This window comes from Cryptomeria japonica, chromosome 6 (assembly GCF_030272615.1).
Source record: "Cryptomeria japonica chromosome 6, Sugi_1.0, whole genome shotgun sequence".
Lineage (NCBI taxonomy): Eukaryota > Viridiplantae > Streptophyta > Pinopsida > Cupressales > Cupressaceae > Cryptomeria > Cryptomeria japonica.
Window position 1 is genome coordinate 302816162 of NC_081410.1, and position 19174 is coordinate 302835335.

The 19174-nt window shown below is 37.6% G+C and overlaps 1 protein-coding gene across 4 annotated transcripts in view; it reads left to right on the forward strand.

The window, feature by feature from the left end:
* Window positions 1-19174, forward strand: part of LOC131031467 (uncharacterized) — a 111758-nt gene that overhangs the window by 36010 nt on the left and 56574 nt on the right. For all 4 annotated transcript variants that reach the window (XM_057962607.2, XM_057962588.2, XM_057962597.2 and 1 more), the window contains exons 6-7: window positions 7147-7226; window positions 7362-7446. In XM_057962607.2, the coding sequence (XP_057818590.1) occupies window positions 7147-7226; window positions 7362-7446 (165 nt within the window). The remainder of the gene's footprint in view (window positions 1-7146; window positions 7227-7361; window positions 7447-19174) is intronic.

The following is a 19174-nucleotide window of genomic DNA, read 5'->3' on the forward strand; positions in this document are numbered from 1 at the left end:
AGCAGAACCAGATAGTGGGCGAGAAACTTCTAGCAGTGCAGAGGATTCCGAGGATTCAGAGGATGAGGACGACAGTAGTAGGGCCACAGACGAGGGGAGGATGGAGCCCGCCGGAGAGCGAGTGTTGTTTGCACCACTCACACTCCCACTTGGCACACTTGTGGGGCCGTCCGCGGGTAGTACTTCGATTCCGGCATTTGGACAGAGCCGCACGCCCGTTACACTCAGGCCCATGCAGCCGGCCGCAGCACCTTCCGTCATACCAGCCGCAGGACCGATTCCCGCGGAGGCATGTACTGACAGCACGGCGGAGTTGTGTGGACCACCGCAGGGAGGCCTGGCAGAGGAGATAGTTGAGACGGAGCCTCAGGTGCGACTGGATGTCGTAGGATCCGATGCAGTGGTGACGGTTGCGGCCTCCTTGTTGGAGGAGCCCATCACGGGACATGTCTCCACGGGGGCGAGAGGGTCGGAGGTGTTGAGTGCAGTTCCATCAGTGGCGGCTATGGGGAGTTGGCTGACCCGGAGATTCCAGATGACAGTGACGCCACCCGTAGGAGCAGCTGTACTCTCACCTCGGCGAGAGCCTCCCACTGAGGTGGTGGATCTGGAGGATTCCTCGGCGGAGACGCAGGCAGAGCGACAGGTCCCTGGAGAGGGTGTTCCTACCGGCTCAGAGCAGGCGACTGCTACACTTGAGGGGGCGGGAGACACACCATTGGGCCAGCGGGATGCAGTTGGTGTGGTTGAGGAGACTTTTGAGTTACCACGTGGGCCTCCTGTACCTACATCGGGGCTAGAGGGAGAGGACATTGAGGTTTATCTGGCAGATATGGTGACGAGGGGCCGGCGAGTGGTGGCCGCGGCCCAGACACGGTCTCTACAGCAGGTTGTGGAGGAATTAGAGCAGGTCCTCCAGTTTATGCGAGAGGGCGGTCCCGCAGCTTTTACCTCATGTTTTGAGGCACGAGGGTGGCCAGTTACCCAGACGGAGGCGATGTTGGAGGCTTGGCGTGTGCCTCAGCCGGTCGTGGAGAGTAGGGTGACGACTCTCGTCCGGGAGATTGAGCAGGTTTATAGGGAGGCCTACTATACCTTACGCCAGACACAGCATGAGTCCGCGGTTCGCGAGGCTGCTCGAGTGGAGTTGGAGCGGGACACGGCCAGGCAACAAGCCTCGTGGGCAGCCGAGAGATCAGAGTTGGTCGCACAGCTTGAGGCAGCCCGTGCAGAGAAGGTTGCGGTGGACGCCCGTCTTTCAGAGGAACAGGGTGCGCGGAGTCTCATCCAGCAGGAGTTAGATGTTGTTCAGGCTCAGTTGGTTCGCATGACGGAGTCCGCCGATACCAAGGAGAGGGAGCTACTGGAGGCTGCGCTTATGGTGAAGACTGCCTTAGAGAAGGTGTTGGTAGCAGAGCGGGATGTGGCGGCACGCACCCAGCAGGTCTATGAGCTCCGCGCCTGCCTGGCGGCCCAGCCACCCGCATCTCACCCTTCGACTTCAGGGACGCTTCCTCAGCCCCCTCCTTGACTTTCACTTGGTTGTATATTTATATTACATTGTCTCCATTTTGTTGTTAGTCGTCGGAGACGACTTCTTTTTTGGGGGGGATGATGTTATCGGGAAAAAGTGTATAGTTAGTAAGGTTAATTATCAATAGTTAGTTAGCCGACGGGTAGGTAGTTAGAGTCGCGACGGTTGGGTCGCACCCCTTCGGCAGTCATATATTGTACCACCTTCGGGTGTTGAGGAATGTAATGTTAGTCGTGTGACATGTAATATGTACGACAGATATAATATGAACATCCTTTGACATTAATGGAAAGATTATTCTGGTACTTCTTTTGTAATTGCATTGTGCATTACTGTTCGATTTCTGTATTCTTCCTGTTTACCCAGTGAGGTAAACAGCTTATACCAAGCATAAAACATCATGGGCTGAGATTGTGCCACATGTATGAATAGCCTTGAGCAAGATCAAGACAAACATCTCTCTTGAAGCATCTTGACATTGTATCCTTGGTGTAGAAATATTTACTTTTCTGGTCTAGGAAGTACAAGGATTTGAGACTTCTTTGGGTTGTAGTGTAATCAATTTCAAGCTTGGAGCTTGGCTTAGAGAAATTTGTCTATCATTTGAATAGACCCTAGAATGTGGAATGATGCAACATGAAAAAATCTCGCACCATCAGACAGCTAGAGGCTTTCATTCAATCTTTTCTCTTTCTTGAACTTAAAAAGTAAATTAACCACTTTGTGAGAATGATGTTTCTAGGTTCTTCATGTCATGGGGTTGTTTTTGTGTCTCAAACTTGTATTTTGAAAACCAATTAAACATATTGAATGTTGTGGTCTAGTCAATGCCTAGGTATTATGGTTAATTAGCTTGGAAGGTATTAAAATCCAAGGGATGGTGCGAGCAATTGCCAAGTGTTGTCTTATTACTCTGGTTAGTTTCAAATCCCTTTGGTATGCAATATAGGATGGTGATGCGATGGTTGATGAATGTCATCATCTCACTAGCTCACATTCTGCTATGTAGTTTGGGTATGCACAGACATGAAACTATGGATGAGCTAGAAAGGTGAAGTCCAGTTTAAAAATAGCACCAAGTTTGTGCGGTTTTCAAGTCTAGGCCTTTCGATGAAAAAATTAATACATTGTGGTATTGAAATCTGGTTTATTAAGAGACTAGGTCTAGAGTTCAAAGATATTTATATGCATTATCATTTTCAACTTGATTTCCTTTTCATTGGCTACCTTACCAAGGGGGATTTGAAGGCCAATTCAATTGCTTGACCATAGTTTTTAAATAAGCCATAGTGTATGACATGTTCAGCCAAAGGGAAATGTTATTAAATCTGATTGACTATTTTTGATAAAATATGATGTCCAAGAGAATACTGGGGCACTTTAAGTTTCTTTGTCTTATCTTTGCCTCTGATGCCCCCTTTGGATATGATAATTTATAGATAAGCGTTACATTAGGGTTCAAGTTTTGGAAAAGTGAAGGAGTTATTTCTAAGGTCAATTTAAATCTGATTCGATGTCCTTAGTGGATTCAATTCTTTATCAGAGTAGTTCTTGTATGCTTTTCACCTTTATGTCTCTGATTCTCCCACTAACCTAAATCAGTTAGGAAGTAGAGTTTATAATGATTCAAAATATTACTTCTGCCAATCATAAGAAAGAAAATTATCTACGTGACATCAATTGATGTATTAAACTTTAGTCATTGGACTAAAGGTTTTCTCCAAAACCTGATATGGAAATTAAATCAAGTTTATGTCAAAGGATGCAGCACCCCAACCAGGCTACTAAGAATCACCCTAGTTTTTCCCCTTTTTATCAATTTAAAAGGCAGATTAATATCCTCGATAACTTATCTTGTAGATTGAATTTAGTGGTTTCACTTTTAACATCTCAGGCTCCGATCATTTTCTGGTTAGTGTGTTACTCAGTTTGTGTCAAGTAGCCAAACTCCAATTAGCTTTCAGGAGATAACTAGGATGATAGTATAGTCACTTTACTGTTTTTTGCCCCAAGAAAACCCAATTTACAAAATTTTGGATGATCATCAAGTTTACTCAAATGCTTACTTCCCATTCAACATTCACCAATTTTCTCTAGGGTTCAAAGGATTGATGTTAAGCAAGGGTCTTAATTGGATAACTTGGACGCTTTCATAGACGGCACTAGATTTTGACTTTAATGTCAACTTCTTTTGAGTTTCAGAGCTTAAATACAATTTAAACTCCAAATATTTGGCTAAAGTGAAATTCGACCCAAACTCTATTTTAAATCTTGTTCTACATTTTCTGAAATTCAAGTGAACTCTATTGTGATTAATCATTTTAAAGCAATTATTAATTAAGGGTCACAGACTTAACCTTGATTAATCCAAATCTGATGGGACATTTAATGGGTTTAATAAAATTGGTCTCTAAACTAGCTTTGAAGCAACATAGGGTGCATTTTAATGAATTTGGGTGCACGATGGATCTATATGCAATCCCTTTCTTCAAACTGGTATAGCTTGATTCTATTTGCAAGGATCTAGTCTCCACAAACAACACTTAGCTACCTAGCATTCTCTCTAGGGCAACTCAAGTAATTCAGGCAAAAATCAAGTGTCAAATTTTTGCATGAATGTGGTGGACACATAATCTCATCTAGCTACATAGTCCCCAAGAATTTAACTAAAACTAATGTATATCCAAGCAACCGAGATAATTTATTGGCATCCAAATCCAAAAAGGATCATTAACTAGTTTTACATCTGATTTTATACCCATTTCAATTTCAAAGCTTTCAAAGGAAAACTTGGATAAATTTCCACTCCTATTTTATTTGGGCTTTGGGTATAACATTAAGCCATTAACCCTTCACGCTTATGTGGGACCTCCATCCATCCAACCTGTCATGTCTAACTGATTGGAAAGTACAAAATGAAATCTAGGACACCTAGCTTGATCTCACATTACTCATGGTGCTAAATGGAAAGATTTCGCTCTATTGCCACTTGGAGATTAGCTAAGAGTTTAATCAAAGGTACACTGCTATGTAGGGTGGAGGTAAACAAACAAATATTTTAGTAAGCCAAAAAATGGATCCTTGATGAGATTTTGTAAAGAATAAAATATACAATGAAATCTGAACCATGCTGTATTGAACAAGACTTCCTTTGGAAACCCTTGATAACATATGTAGACAAAATATTGTTGTAAAAGAGACACGTATGCTCATTTCTTTTCAAACGAACTACACCTTCTATTTCCATAGGAAATGTAGAAGTTAGAGTGAGAATATATTCTTTGCTTGCAAAAAATGTCTGGGTCACAAAAGGAGCCTTTACAAAACAAAATTTTGTGACCTGGTACATAATGAAACATTGCCTCATCTCCGCACTACTTTGTGTAAAGGACCAAACCCTAAGCTTCGATACCTTAATTATACATGTTGCACCACATTGAACAAATTTGTAAACTCCACAAGAAAAGAGAATGAATGCCAATATGTAAAGATGTTAGAAGACATAAAAAAAAAGAAATTTCTTTGTAATGTAATTATAGAGATCCAAGAAGGCACTAATCCATATATTAATAAAAGGTAACTTGCAGATGTAGGCCCATTAACATATGGAGGCTCATTAACACATTTAGGTTTTGTAAACAAGGTACATGGGACCCATATAAGAGTTATGTAATCCAATGGCACACCACAAGCATTTGTAACTCAAAGGAACTTCACTAGATGTGATTTACTTGTTCTAAAATAGGAGGTCTAATGGGAAGGCTTGTGAATTGCATAGACAAGGGATAAGTTTTGAATCTAGAAGGGTTACCATTAGGGTAATGTATGCCTCATCTGAATTTTGACTAATGTAACTTACAAGGTAAATGGAGAGAAACCACAAGCATTTGTAACTCAAAGGAACTTGACTAGATGTGATTTACTTGTTCTAAAATAGGAGGTCTAAAGGGAAGGCTTGTGAATTGCATAAAGAAGGGATAAGTTTTGAATCTAGAAGGGTTACCATTAGGGTAATGTATGCCTCATCTGAATTTTGACTAATGTAACTTACAAGGTAAATGGAGAGAAACCAACCCCCTTATGGGCTTCTACAAGGGGGTCTCATATACCAAAATTGTTTTTGGCTTGCCTGTAATCTAAAAAACTACCTTTACTTTTTAAAAAGGTCTTTGATTTAAAAAAAGAATATTCTGTGAAATATACAATTTTTGGTATGGAGTCGCTGTAGCTATTTCTCTTAGATTATTTGAATATCTCTTGGCTTGCAACTAAACTGATTGAACATTATATTCAAAATCTCAGCTGAAATCTGTAATGAATGCTCTTGCTGTTATCATTTTCGACTGAGCTGTCTCATTGTATTGTTCAAATTTGAATGTTATGGAAGAGTAGTTCCTTGATTAAAAGGCTTGCAGTCATTTAGGCTCTACTAAATCCTACAAACCCAACCTAAAATGAAGTCATTTTCAATTGAAATCTTTGACAGCACTATAAATGGAAATTACATTGGTTGTTTGCTGCATAAGTCTTAATTATCTTAAGGATTGTGACAAACACACTTCTACGAGACAGTGTGAAGAGTAAAGTTCTAAATCTACGTCATAAACTTGAAATGCTTATTAGCAGTCATTTTGTGAAATCAATCAGAATAGACACGTTCCAGTCATATTCTTGCAGCACTTTGAGTGCTGGGGAATATCAATTTATAGGATTTAACAGAAGCAAAGTATTGATGCCCTTCCATGTAATCAGCAATCAAATTGTAGCCTTTTTCAATTGTTTTGCTGAAATTCTTATTTACTTAAAAATGATCTTTATTGTTTTGTTAGAAAAGCTTTCACTTAGTAGCTTATCCTCTACAACTTTGGATTGGTTTACTTTAGTTGTTTGCTAAATTTGGCACCCTCCGCTTTAAATGGTTACTGTGCTCAAAATAGAATTTATATTCAGAAAATAATCAGCAGTGCTTGATTTGTAATTTTATATTTTCCTGCACTGTTGTAGTAGAAACCTACTTTATATTTTTCTTTTGAAATCCGTTAAACGGCTTGATCTTATTTTGTGTTCATTTAGTTGGAAGTAATCAAAATCTGAAACCATTGTGGTATTAAACTAGTTCAGATTTGTCATTTGTGTAAGAAGGTTAGTTCTTTAGGATGAGTTGAGTCAGGATATATAAGTCCTAGTCTTAAATGAGGAAATATGCATCATCAATTATTTATTAACTGTGTTATTACTTTTTTATTAAAAAAATGAGTGTAAAGATGATTTGCCATCGTTCAAGCCTTTTTAATAAATAGCCTGCTTTAACTTGTGTGGTATTGGAGGTAATTTGTCATTCAACAACAGTGTCATCATCATTTCAGTTAAATATGGTCATATTTATTTCTCATCATTGTAATTTCTCTGAATTGCAATGTTAAATATTCATCGAGTTTTGTCTTATGTAATAATACAATTTATGCACAACTGAAAAAAATCAGGCATATGCTTTAAAACACGGAGAACATGGATAAGTATTGTACAATATGTTTTGCTCAAAACTTTTAGAAATTATTTCATTTCCCTTTTATCTTAGTTGGGCATTGACTTTTGCTGTTTTATATACACAGGCATATTCAACTGTTGGTACACCAGATTATATAGCCCCTGAAGTCTTATTGAAGAAAGGTTATGGAATGGAGTGTGATTGGTAAGTTGATGTTGTAATGGTTGAACTAGTAACCCTTTTGCTTTATGCTAGACTATTTAGCTAAAGAGATTTTTATGCTAGACTATTTAGCTAAAGAGATTGGGTTTTGATTTATTTACAATATTGTCTGATCAGGTGGTCACTTGGAGCTATTATGTATGAAATGTTGGTGGGTTATCCACCATTCTATTCTGATGAACCAATGGCAACTTGTCGGAAGGTAAATGCATCTTTTATCATGTACTAGCTCTTTTGATGTTGTGGAAAGTGTGAGAAACTCAAATTTAACATATTCGAATTTTTCTTAAAGTTTTTCGTAACTAATTCATTAACCATTTAAAAACTATTAGAGCATTTTCTGAAGCTAGGGATTGGCCAAACATTAACAATATAACTACTGAATTCTTTGTCAATTATGTGAATGTGCATCAGTGACCCAAAATTTTGTACTCACACTTAGAACTCCTATATACCTGTGTTTGAAATCTTTTCATTTAGAAAAAAAACGAATCAGATTTGTCAGGATAGGGCCTTACCCATGCACTACTACATAAGCCATGATGATTCATTATCTCCAGTTAAATTTTTCAACATAATATGGTTTGATATGCTGAGAATAATGCTGGTTAGAATGCTACTTGGATATTCTAGTAACGAAACTCCAGTTATCACTCACCAATCCGGTCAAATTACTCTCATCTGTTTGAATTTGAAATCAATTTTAAGAGCCAAACAGCTATATCTGAACATTTTGGGAATTAAATTTGGATTATCAAAAGTCTCCCATGTTTTGCAGCTAAAATATTTTCAGATATGGGATTTTCATAGGATGGACTTAATGATTATCTGTTGATCTGCAAATCCTTTGAGATGGTTTGGCAATCTTATGGCAGGGGCCACTTTACATGAAGATGTCTTATTCATATGGCACTCAAAGGATTCCTCCAATGTCTCATAGGAATGGGTTTGGAGAAAAGGCTTTGCTGGGGGAAAATGCAATACTTACCTGCTAGTAAACCAGGGTTAACTTTTCTATTGACTTGAACTGACATATCAGACCTCAAATTTGGATTTGGGGTTCAATAATGGGCTGTTTTAGGTCCAATTTCAACTTAAATCTATTACATCTAGTTTTATTGATTTAAAATTCGGGGATGACTTGACCTTAGTTGAGCTTTGGAATTGAAGTTACAATATTCGGATTCCAAGACATCTTAAATATTATTGCCAGTTTGATTATTCTTTACTCTAAGGCTTTGGAATCGAATTGACAATGTGGAGTCCAAACATCTTAGGCTTTGACTCGTCTTCACACATGAAATATCCTTCACAGCTTGAAATTTTCTCTGAAATCATGCCTAATGTGAAATATGCTTGTTTTAATTTCAGGCTGGCTGACTTTAGACAAATCTATGACCTAGCAGGACCTACTACTATGTGGCACCATTTACATGCATTGGAATTTCTTTTCTTAGAATCCTGGATTTGTTTGAACTTTAAACCAGATTTAGACAAATGTCAGCTCCATTATTTCTTCAGAGCTCTAGGGCTTCAGAAGTCATTCAAGATCTAGTGATCAGATCCGAAAGGAGATTTCAATGGAACTGATTACAGTTTCGGCTCTACTTTTGGGTTTGGAGTGCTTCTTGGAAAAAAATGTAAGAGGTCTGACAAGGATTTATGATGTAAATATGTCCTAGGGCCTATTTTGAAAATATTTTGGATTTGAAGTATAGGAAGCTGCCGAAGCAGAAAAGTTCTATTGATGGCATGGTGAACTAGAAGGGACACATTTCCCAACGGTGACCTTCCATTCATTTGGCACTATTTTGGACACATTGAGGTAATTGCTTGGATGAGGTTGAGTGGATTACACACTATGGGTATTCACTCACAACTCAAAACTTGGTACTCTTGTGGTTAACTCTGATGTATTTGCTTCGGACTACTCAGGAATGAAATGATAGGGGAGGAGCTTAGAAATGATTTCAGACCCAATATCCCCTATAACCCTGTTTATAAACTCTTGACATCAAGAAGAGAAATGAAAAAAATATCAACAAGGTATTGAACAGTTTCCTATGCGAGCATCCAATAGGTGGCATGGTTTCGCACCATGTAAAATGGATGCTTTGCACAATTGCACGCCACGACAGTTTGAGAATAGATGTTGTCTAGAATCTAAAAGTAACTAAGGTAGAAACTCAGGCAATTGGAATGGAATGTATGTAACCCTGATGAATTCTATTTCAAATCTAGCATGGGGAACAACAAGGTGAATTTATACCAAATGGAGTTTGAAGTAGATTTGAATGCAAAAAGGCTCTCTTGGCCAGTTTACTTTCCAAGATTTATGTCCACCTCATACGACTCAACCTTCATGACGATGACATCCAGATAATACCTAGTGTAATCTAGTGTTGTTTTCAAGGTAACATGCCAAGGTTTTGTATTGATGCTAACTGGGAGATTAGACCATTGTTTAACCAGTTACGAAGGAAAACTAAGGCAAAGGCTTCAAAAGTTGGATACAAAATGGGTCTCAAGTGGGTTGATAAATCATTTTGGCTCAGCTTTCTTGAGCCAATCTCATCAAAAGTTTGATAGAAGAGGTCAAAGGAGATTAGGGATGCAAAATATTATAGAATTTGGGTTAATCAAGATTTCAGCTTTGCGGTTCAAAAGAAACAATTCACGGGAAAAACTACTATAGATTTCTCTAGGGATATGTGGCTAGAGCTTGCCACCCCTGGATTGTTAAACTGTTTGGTAATTATCTCTAGGGATATGTGGCTAGAGCTTGCCACCCCTGGATTGTTAAACTGTTTGGTAATTATCTCAGGGATGAGGCAAGAATGGGGCCCTTGTATATCAATTGGGAAAACATGAACTTACATATTTAAGCATATCAGACCAATCAATATATTTACAGTCAGGTAAGCTACACAGAAATCTATCAATCGTGTGGATGGATTAATTTCTTAAACAAGGAGGGGTAGTCATCTAGATTCTTTTTCCATACAGCTAAACTGCCTACAGGATCTTGGCATTGTTTAGGTAGCTGTAGAATCCATATTACAATATATAAATTAATCCATTACAATGGTTATTCAATTTATCCATCCAATTTAGATCAACATGAATTTTCAACAGAAGTAAATGGGCTTTATCAAAGCTCTAGGACTCATTTCATCCTTTCAGATGAATCCTCAGATTACATGTCTTAGTAGGTTCAGATTCACAGACAAGGGCGTGCTGGATCATGTTGATGTGAATGGTTTATATAATTGTTTACAACTACTTCAGGATTAGCTAGAATAAGTAACCAAGATACATAATTTCTCTTGGTTAATGGATTGGAGAATTCAATACAACTGGCACTGAACATACACATTACAAAAGACAACATTCAATTTAACAAGTATTTGAATATCATATTCATTTCTACAGAGACTATTTTCCATTAAAATATGTCTCCTTTGTTCCTCTAGGCAGGTTGTTCTAGTCTAGATAATAGCCTACATGTTAGCATAATGAAATAGAGCATATATTAGACAACATGTTAGTATCATCCTACAATTGAATGCATCAGTATTTTATTGCAACTTAAGATATGTAGGGTTGAGTGTTTGTGAGGTGACCTTTAAGGGCATTTCAATATCTACTTTGAGCATGCAGTCAAACCAGAGGAGGTGTGTCTGCTTTTTCATCTGACTCCCCTCAGAATGAGTGACCAGCTTCGCAATATGGGTAATCTAGTTATGCTTCGAGTCAACAACACTCAGCCAAATCAGAATTGTCTCTCTGCATCTTCTTAAACATCTTGACATCTAAACCTCTTTCTACTCGGGAGAATTTATCACGATAAGTTTACTATCTCAGAGTTTTGCTCTGCCCTCTTAACAACTTAATGTGCGGCTACTGATAAAAAAAATGATACTCATCCTTACCTTCACTTCCCTTGGCTTTATAGTACTATTTCTTCTGACTTTAACAGACACTTGGTGTTTTTGCATTGGCTTTATAGTACTATTTCCTCTGACTTTAACATACACCTCTATTGTGAAGCTCTCGTAATGTTTTAAATAATATTAGATTGTAAAATAAAGAGATTTTACAATCTTATTAAAATAATATTACACAATCTTATTTAAGTTATAACACAATCCAAGTCTGTTCATGGTGGGCGGTGTTGATGTGTTTTTTAGGCACATGCGAACACATAATAAAATACCCAAAAGTATCTTATCCTCTCTTGATCAAAGTCTCTCAAATGCTGAAGATACGCATAAGGATCACTTGAGATAACTCCAAGATTCCTCAATGTCTGGTCATGATGTGTGGATAAGCTCAATTGGTTGTTGTGATTGCTGTTACTCCAAGGGGCCCTACGTTGTGCATGAATGCTTGAATTGCTGGAACTTGATCATCTGATGTTGCAATCTGGTGATGATTTTTATCCTAAACTAGCTTGAGTTTGAGAAAAAGGGCAAAAGGGAAAGGGTTGAGGAAGTCTAGGAATGTAGGTACGACGGACAATCATAGACACCAGATGATTTTCAAATCATTATCAAGCATAGACACCATTAATTGAATGCATATCAATGATTGAATAACAATTGAATTTAAGCTCTTTCAAGTATTCCCGTTGACCACACAAGGCGAATTTGCAATCAACAAATGGCTAGTGGTATGGATTAGGAGTTTCACCATGTATCATGCACAATGTTCTATCGTTCAACTAGTCAACATGAAAGCAAATGAATTAAGAAGTAAAGACCATGCAACTTGTTGAAATGACACTTTAATTCACCAGAGCTTCAATAAAATCAAATGCTCTTTACAACAAGATTTTAGCAACAATCCTTGCCTTCTCCTAATCTAACTTCTATTCTAATGATTTAACAATCTAACACCCATCAACTATTCTCTCTTCACCCTTACAAATGAGAAGATTGAGCCTTATATAGAAAGCTCATTACAATTTAAAGGCTCAGATCGATTTGAGATCAATGGTCGAGATTTACAACATGAAAACCCTAATTAAGGTTTGTTATAACAAACTTTCTTCTAGCCAATAAGATCATTACAATAATTTGGACACATGTCCATCTTGATTTCTAACCAATGAGAATTGAGGTTAGGTACATAAAATAGTATTTGATGAGGTGCCATGTGTCACTTGCTCTACCATGAAATGAAGCAGATTCATTGAACTTGGACTTGCTGATGTGGAATTCTTTTGATTGGTGGAATGATGACTAGGATGCCATCACAATTTGCTTGTAGACTTGATTCATCATTATGAATGAGTATTGAGTAATATCTCTTGATACTCAACATTTTCCAATTTGCTCAATGTGATGACGATGGGAAGCGAGCTTTGATTAACTCTTCTGAAACTATCTGTTTCCTTGATCATATTTGATGTAGACTGTGTAATGACCTTGATTGATTCTCCCTTGTTCATTATACACTTGATGAATAGTGCACCTGATGTACAGTCTTTGATTCTTGGATTCCCGAAGGGAATTCAAGATAGTAAAACTTTCCTTCATCATTATGAAATTTATCTTTCTTTCATGCTCCAAGGTCTTGACTTTGATCTCTGCTTTGTATGACTCGAGCTTGATCTTGATGTTGACTTGTCCTTGATTCCTCATTTAATTGCTTGCAAAGCAAACAAAAGTGTGTCAAATACATAGAATACATACTAATTTCACTTACCGTCCACTTTTAAATGTCTGATTTTGTGCTTGCTATAGGTTTGACGCAATGTGAACTTTTTTACACAATTTTGCCCTCAAAGTAGATAAAGGATGTCTTCAATTTGATCTTGAAATCTTCTCTCAACCAAAATCATTGCCTTCAAGTGAATTTTGATCAAATGTAATGATAAAAAATGGTTATCAAATCGCTTCTTGGATGTTGTTTTTGAAATGAACAAGAATACTCCCTTATATAGGTGCTGAGGGCTAAGGATGTGTCTTTTCATTCCAATTCCCCCATAGGCTGACTTGCATCCTAAAAGAAAAACATTTTAATTTGCTCTTTGTTTGGGGAGCGCTCATCCTGGAAGATCGACCTCCTTATTTTGCTCTCATTTTCGGCTTTTTTTAGCTTGGTAATCTTGGCGGAGATTTGAACTTGCTTTGCAATTTTGATTTGAGGCGTCTTTTCTAGATACCTTTGCAATTTTGATTTGAGGCGGCTTTTCTAGATACCTTTGCAATTTTGATTTGAGGCGGCTTTTCTAGATACCTTTGCAATTTTGATTTGAGGCGGCTTTTTGAAGGACCTTTGCATTGGAAAGCTCGGGTAGATTTTGAAGGCACCTTTGCAACTTTTGACCTTTGCAATATTTGACCTTTGCAATTTTTTGATTGGAGGCGGCTTTTTAAGACACCTTTACAACTCATGACTTAATCGGCCAAATTGAAGACCTTTGCAACATGATGGTTGGATCGGTCAGTTGTGCTAGCTTTGCAATTTTGTGTCTTAATCGGCCAATTTAAGTAGCTTTGCAGTTTGAGACTTGATCGGCCAAATTAGATAGCTTTGCAATTCTGTTTCATTCGTAGCATCTTGACTTCATCAAAGCTTCATTTGTACAAACTTGAAATTGTTAAGCTAACTTTTATCAAGATCAATCTTTTGAGTAAACTCATGCCTTTGTCAAGTTTCACATCAAAACCCTAGCTCATGCCATCTCAAACCCCTAATGCCTTCTAACTTGCAATTTGACAACCTTTTTGCATCTTGACAATCTTAGCAACTTTGCGAGTTTGATACAACTACATCCTTAAACTCATCCCCTTCATAAGCAAGGGCGAACAGCTACTAAACCTACCAAGCTAAACACTAAGGAAAGTGAAAAAGGTGGAGATCCCCATTTGCAACGTGGCAATGTGTGAAAACGTCACAACAGGGGGCCATAATTCTGTCTTTGAATCTTTTTATAAATGGACATTGATCATTTTATGTGTTTCTCTTTGTACATGGATAACGGTTACTTTATTTGGTTCCCCCTATTCATGATATCAGTTGTTCTCTCTCTACATCTTCCATAAATGAAACATACAATTTTTGAAAGATATGTGGCTCAAGAGCCAATGTAGTAGTGTCATCTCTTCCATGGATTGACCTAAACAAGATGGTGGCCTTGTGTCAATTTTCCATTCACATGCGCTATAGATATCCTGCTTCCACCTTTTTCTATTTGAAACTGTGTGTTCTAGCATAATTAGCATGTGGGATTTAAGTATCTAGTTGCTACATAACATCCATTACAACAACTATTTTAACTGTTGCTTACTCTAAAATAGTTATATTTAATCCTTGAATATAAACCACTTCCAATTGAATCACTCTCTATAACCAAACACAATGAATATGTCAATACAAAGCATAGTTTTAAGACTCGTGGACTTGCCATGGACTCGCGAGTCCATTGGCTTCACGAGTCGACTTGCCAAGGACTTGCGAGTCCTTCCCAAGTACTCGGGAGTCTTTCATGGACTCGCATGAGTCTTTTGCTCGGACTCGCGAGTCTTTTGACTGGACTTGCGTGACCTAGAAAACACGCCCAGCAAGCTTAAATTTTAAATTTTTTTTCATTCATTTGGCATTCTTTCTTGGTGAAAACAGGTTTGTAGGGTTTGAAATAGGAGAGGAAAGAAGATTAAATCATCTCACCATTTAGATACCACAACACCCACTGCTGCTACTTCTAGCTCAAGGCCTGCAAAATTGAGCTATATTAGGAGAAATACAAAGAGGAAGATGTAGCCCTTCTCTTTAGTTTGTTCATTGTTGATTTTCACATTTGGAGTTGGACATATCATTATATGTAATTTTGTAAACATTTATAAACTTATGCTGCTATTATACATTTTAGAGGTTGAAACTATGAGTATGAATGATGAAATCTCAAATATTAGTGTTTGGAGATCATAGGACGTGTAATGTTTCAATTATGGCTCTTATGTTCTCTAAATGCATTAATTTCTTTATGTTTTTTTTGAAAAACTACGGTTTTTTTTTGCCGAGTCCTTGCCAAGTCTTTCGCGAGTTCGAGTCCAAGTCCAATTTTTGGTTTGCTGAGTCCGTGGCGAGTCCGAGTATTAAAACTTTGATACAAAGGATTATGCAAGAACTGAGAATGTCCTCTTCCTTTTGTTGGTTGGCCTCCCTTCCTTTGCACAATTTTTTCTATCAACTTCTTCTCAAGCCAGCCTTCTGTCAATGCAAGGGAGCACTGACCCTTTTCCTTTTTTCATCTTTTATAATTTTTCCAGTCTTTCATATGATAAACATCTATGTTGAATCCTCTTTTAGTTCACCGTTTCTTTATTTCAATAATAAATTTGCATGGGTAATTAACTGCAGTTTGAACCTTCATTTACTAAATTGTTTTTTCATTTCAATAACTAATTTGAATGAGTAAGTTGCTCATGGATTGACAACTCGAATCATTCTTCAGTTATTCTATTGCTCTTTAAAACAACTTTTATTTCTGCCTTCAAATGGGTTGCACTTTTCTAGGAAATTTAAATTGTCTTTTTTATTTCTCTCATAAACAAACTAAGTGATTTAAAACAGCATTTATTTATTTATCTGGATCTATAAAATGGGAATAGTTTATAAATAACTTTTATTTATTTTTGTAAAAATGTGGAACACATGGCTGCAGCTCATATTAATTAAAGTTTAGACGTACACAGAAATGGTTAAACCCACTAGAATCTATTGTCATGGCAATTTTTTGTGAACTGTTTCAACCATGGTTGGGCTATTGACATAGCTAGTCTTCCATCCCTTTTTCCATTTACACATATGTCAAAAGTGCAGTAACTTCTATTGGAAAAACAATAAAGTAAAAACTTGTTTGTATTTATTAAAACTTAAATATCACTTAGTTTAGTCATTCATATTGAAAATTTTCCAATATTAATCAATCATTTATTTAATCTGGGCAACATACCAATAATATTGTGTTTGGAATTGTTTGAGATACAAATAATGGCATGGTAATCTAATTAATGTCTTAATATAACTAAATAATAAAAGTTCTTGGGAAAGGGGACAATATATCCTCCTCCTTAACAAAAAATTGGTCTGGTATTTTGTCCAGTAAGAATGGATACTTAGTACAAATAATTGCCTCATCCTCCCAGGTATCACCATACTCATCAAATTTCTTCCACTATACCATTACCTGGCAGATGTCTCTGTTCAGTAGCTTAATGGGGTGGCTGTTCAAAATCCATACTGATTCTGCCCAGATTTAGTCCTCACCTTCCTCTTATAACCTATACCAATGAAACACATATCACGAGTTAGAACTTAGAACAATACTTTCTCAATAACACTATATGAAGTTGAAAAACATCATGAATGATAGATCGAGGGTGGTAAGGCTACTTTATATGCCACAAGACTGATTTTTTGCCCCTATATCAAATGGACAAACAAATGTCAAAACAAGTTTTGAGGTTTTTCTGAATTTAATTGAGCATTTTATCAGTCTTGCTTGGAGAAATATTTTGTCTCCAATCTGTAATTTTCTGGGAGTTCTTTTGAGATCAACATAGCACCTTTACCTACCTGAGGCCTCCTTGAGCCTTTGGTAAGTAGTTCTGATATGGGTGTCATTCATAAAGCAATTCAGGGCCTCTTGTCACAAAATATTCCAAGCTATCCTATCTAGGTGAAGTTCTATGCTTGCGACCATACAAGGCCTCAACTAGAGCCATTCTCATTGAAGAATGATAAATATTGTTATAGCAAATTAGTGCTGAGATCAACATCGCACCTTTACCTACCTGAGGCCTCCTTGAGCCTTCGGTAAATAGTGCTGATATGGGTGTCATATTCATGAAGTAATTTGGGGCCTTTTGTCACAAAATATTCCAAACTATCCTATCTAGGTGAAGTTCTATGCTTGTGACCATACAAGGCCTCAACTGGACCCATTCTCATTGAAGAATGATAAATATTGTTATGGCAAATTAGTGCTGAGATCAACATGGCACCTTTACCTAGCTTGGAGAAATATTTTGTCTCCAATCTGTAATTTTCTGGGAGTTCTTTTGAGATCAACATAGCACCTTTACCTACCTGAGGCCTCCTTGAGCCTTTGGTAAATAGTGCTGATAGGTGTTGAGACATGGACCAGCTAGGACTCGAACCTAGGACCTTCCATACGCTGCTGGAGTGCTCTACCACTGAGCTACTGGCCCCTCTTGGACCAGTCCATCGTCGGTCCGGGTGTGGCTTATTTCCAACACCAACACCCCCCCTTAAGCCACACCTCTCGTGTGCTTGGGGCTCCTAGCCTGGACCTGGCTCTGATACCATGTTGAGACATGGACCAGCTAGGACTCGAACCTAGGACCTTCCATACGCTACTGGAGTGCTCTACCACTGAGCTACTGGCCCCTCTTGGACCAGTCCATCGTCGGTCCGGGTGTGGCTTATTTCCAACACCAACAATAGGGGTGTCATATTCATGAAGCAATTCAGGGACTTTTGTCACAAAATATTCCAAATTATCCTATGTAGGTGAAGTTCTACTCTTGTGACCATACAAGGGCTTAGCTGGAGCCATTCTCATTGAAGAATGATTAATATTGTTATAGCAAATTAGTGCTGAGATCAACATAGCACCTTTACCTGCCTGAGGCCTCCTTGAGCCTTTGTTAAATAGTGCTGATATGGGTGTCATATTCATGAGGCAATTCAGGGCCTTTTGTCACAAAATATTCCAAACTATCCTATCTAGGTTAGGTTCTACGCTTGTGACCATACAAGGCCTCAACTGGAGCCATTCTCATTGAAGAATGATAAATGTTGTTATAGCAAATTTCACCAAATGAAGGGTAGTCTTCTTATTTATCTTGCTGATCCATAATGAAAATATGTAACATATCCTTCAATACTTGATTCATCCTTTCAGACTGCCCATTACTCTTCAGATGGTATGACGAACTAAAGTTCAACCATGTGCAAAGGTAGCTGTCAAGGTCATCCAAAATCACAATGTCAATAGTTTGTATATGTCGGAAATTATTCTCTGGCATTGTTGTAACAACATTTTATTTCACAAACTTGTGAGCAAAAGCTTAAGGATTATGTTCTGTGATACATGGGGATGCATGTCCATCCCCAAGTCCTCTGCTCCCATTACTGTGCTGGGGATTTCAGGGAATGACCTGGACAACCCTGTCTTCTAGGAAAATCAGGGATTCATCCCCTTTTCTAAATTTTAGACATAAAATCTATTTATTAAAAGAGTCATTTAGTCAGTTTTTTGTAATTATTGAAAGTTACTATTGTTGAGGGACTGCATACAACTATGCAATGAAATTTTTTCTCTATTGAATGGCAACATACAAATTCACCCTTCTCATCACTGGGCAATTCTATGACTGCATAGAGCTGTCAGAGAGCAGACAATTATAAATTGAGAGCATAAAGGTGTGGAATCAGCTAAAGCATGATTGCATATCATTGTAAAGTTAAACCATTCACATGTCAAATGAAAGCATACAGTTGTAAGAAATGTATGCCATTGTTACACTTTCATTTATATTTTTGACATTTCACACCCTTTGTTGTAATGAAAAATTCAAGTATGAAATTGGAAATTTCTATTTTTTATTGCTGATATACTTGAACCAGTGCACATTTTGCATTGAATAGCAAATTTCATACATTATGATTATATGAATGTCTAAACTTGAATTTTTATGTCATTTATAGCTAGGCTTGTAAGCACTATAGCCAGTACCCCAATGGCACTTGGTATCCAGCCCCATAGAAAGAGCACCAACTCCTATATATATAATTTTTACTCAACCAGAACATGCAGTCTTGAAGGCTTAAAGACAACTTCAATAATAAATCTTTCATCTGAATATACACCCCAATCAGAGATGTCTTTAGTA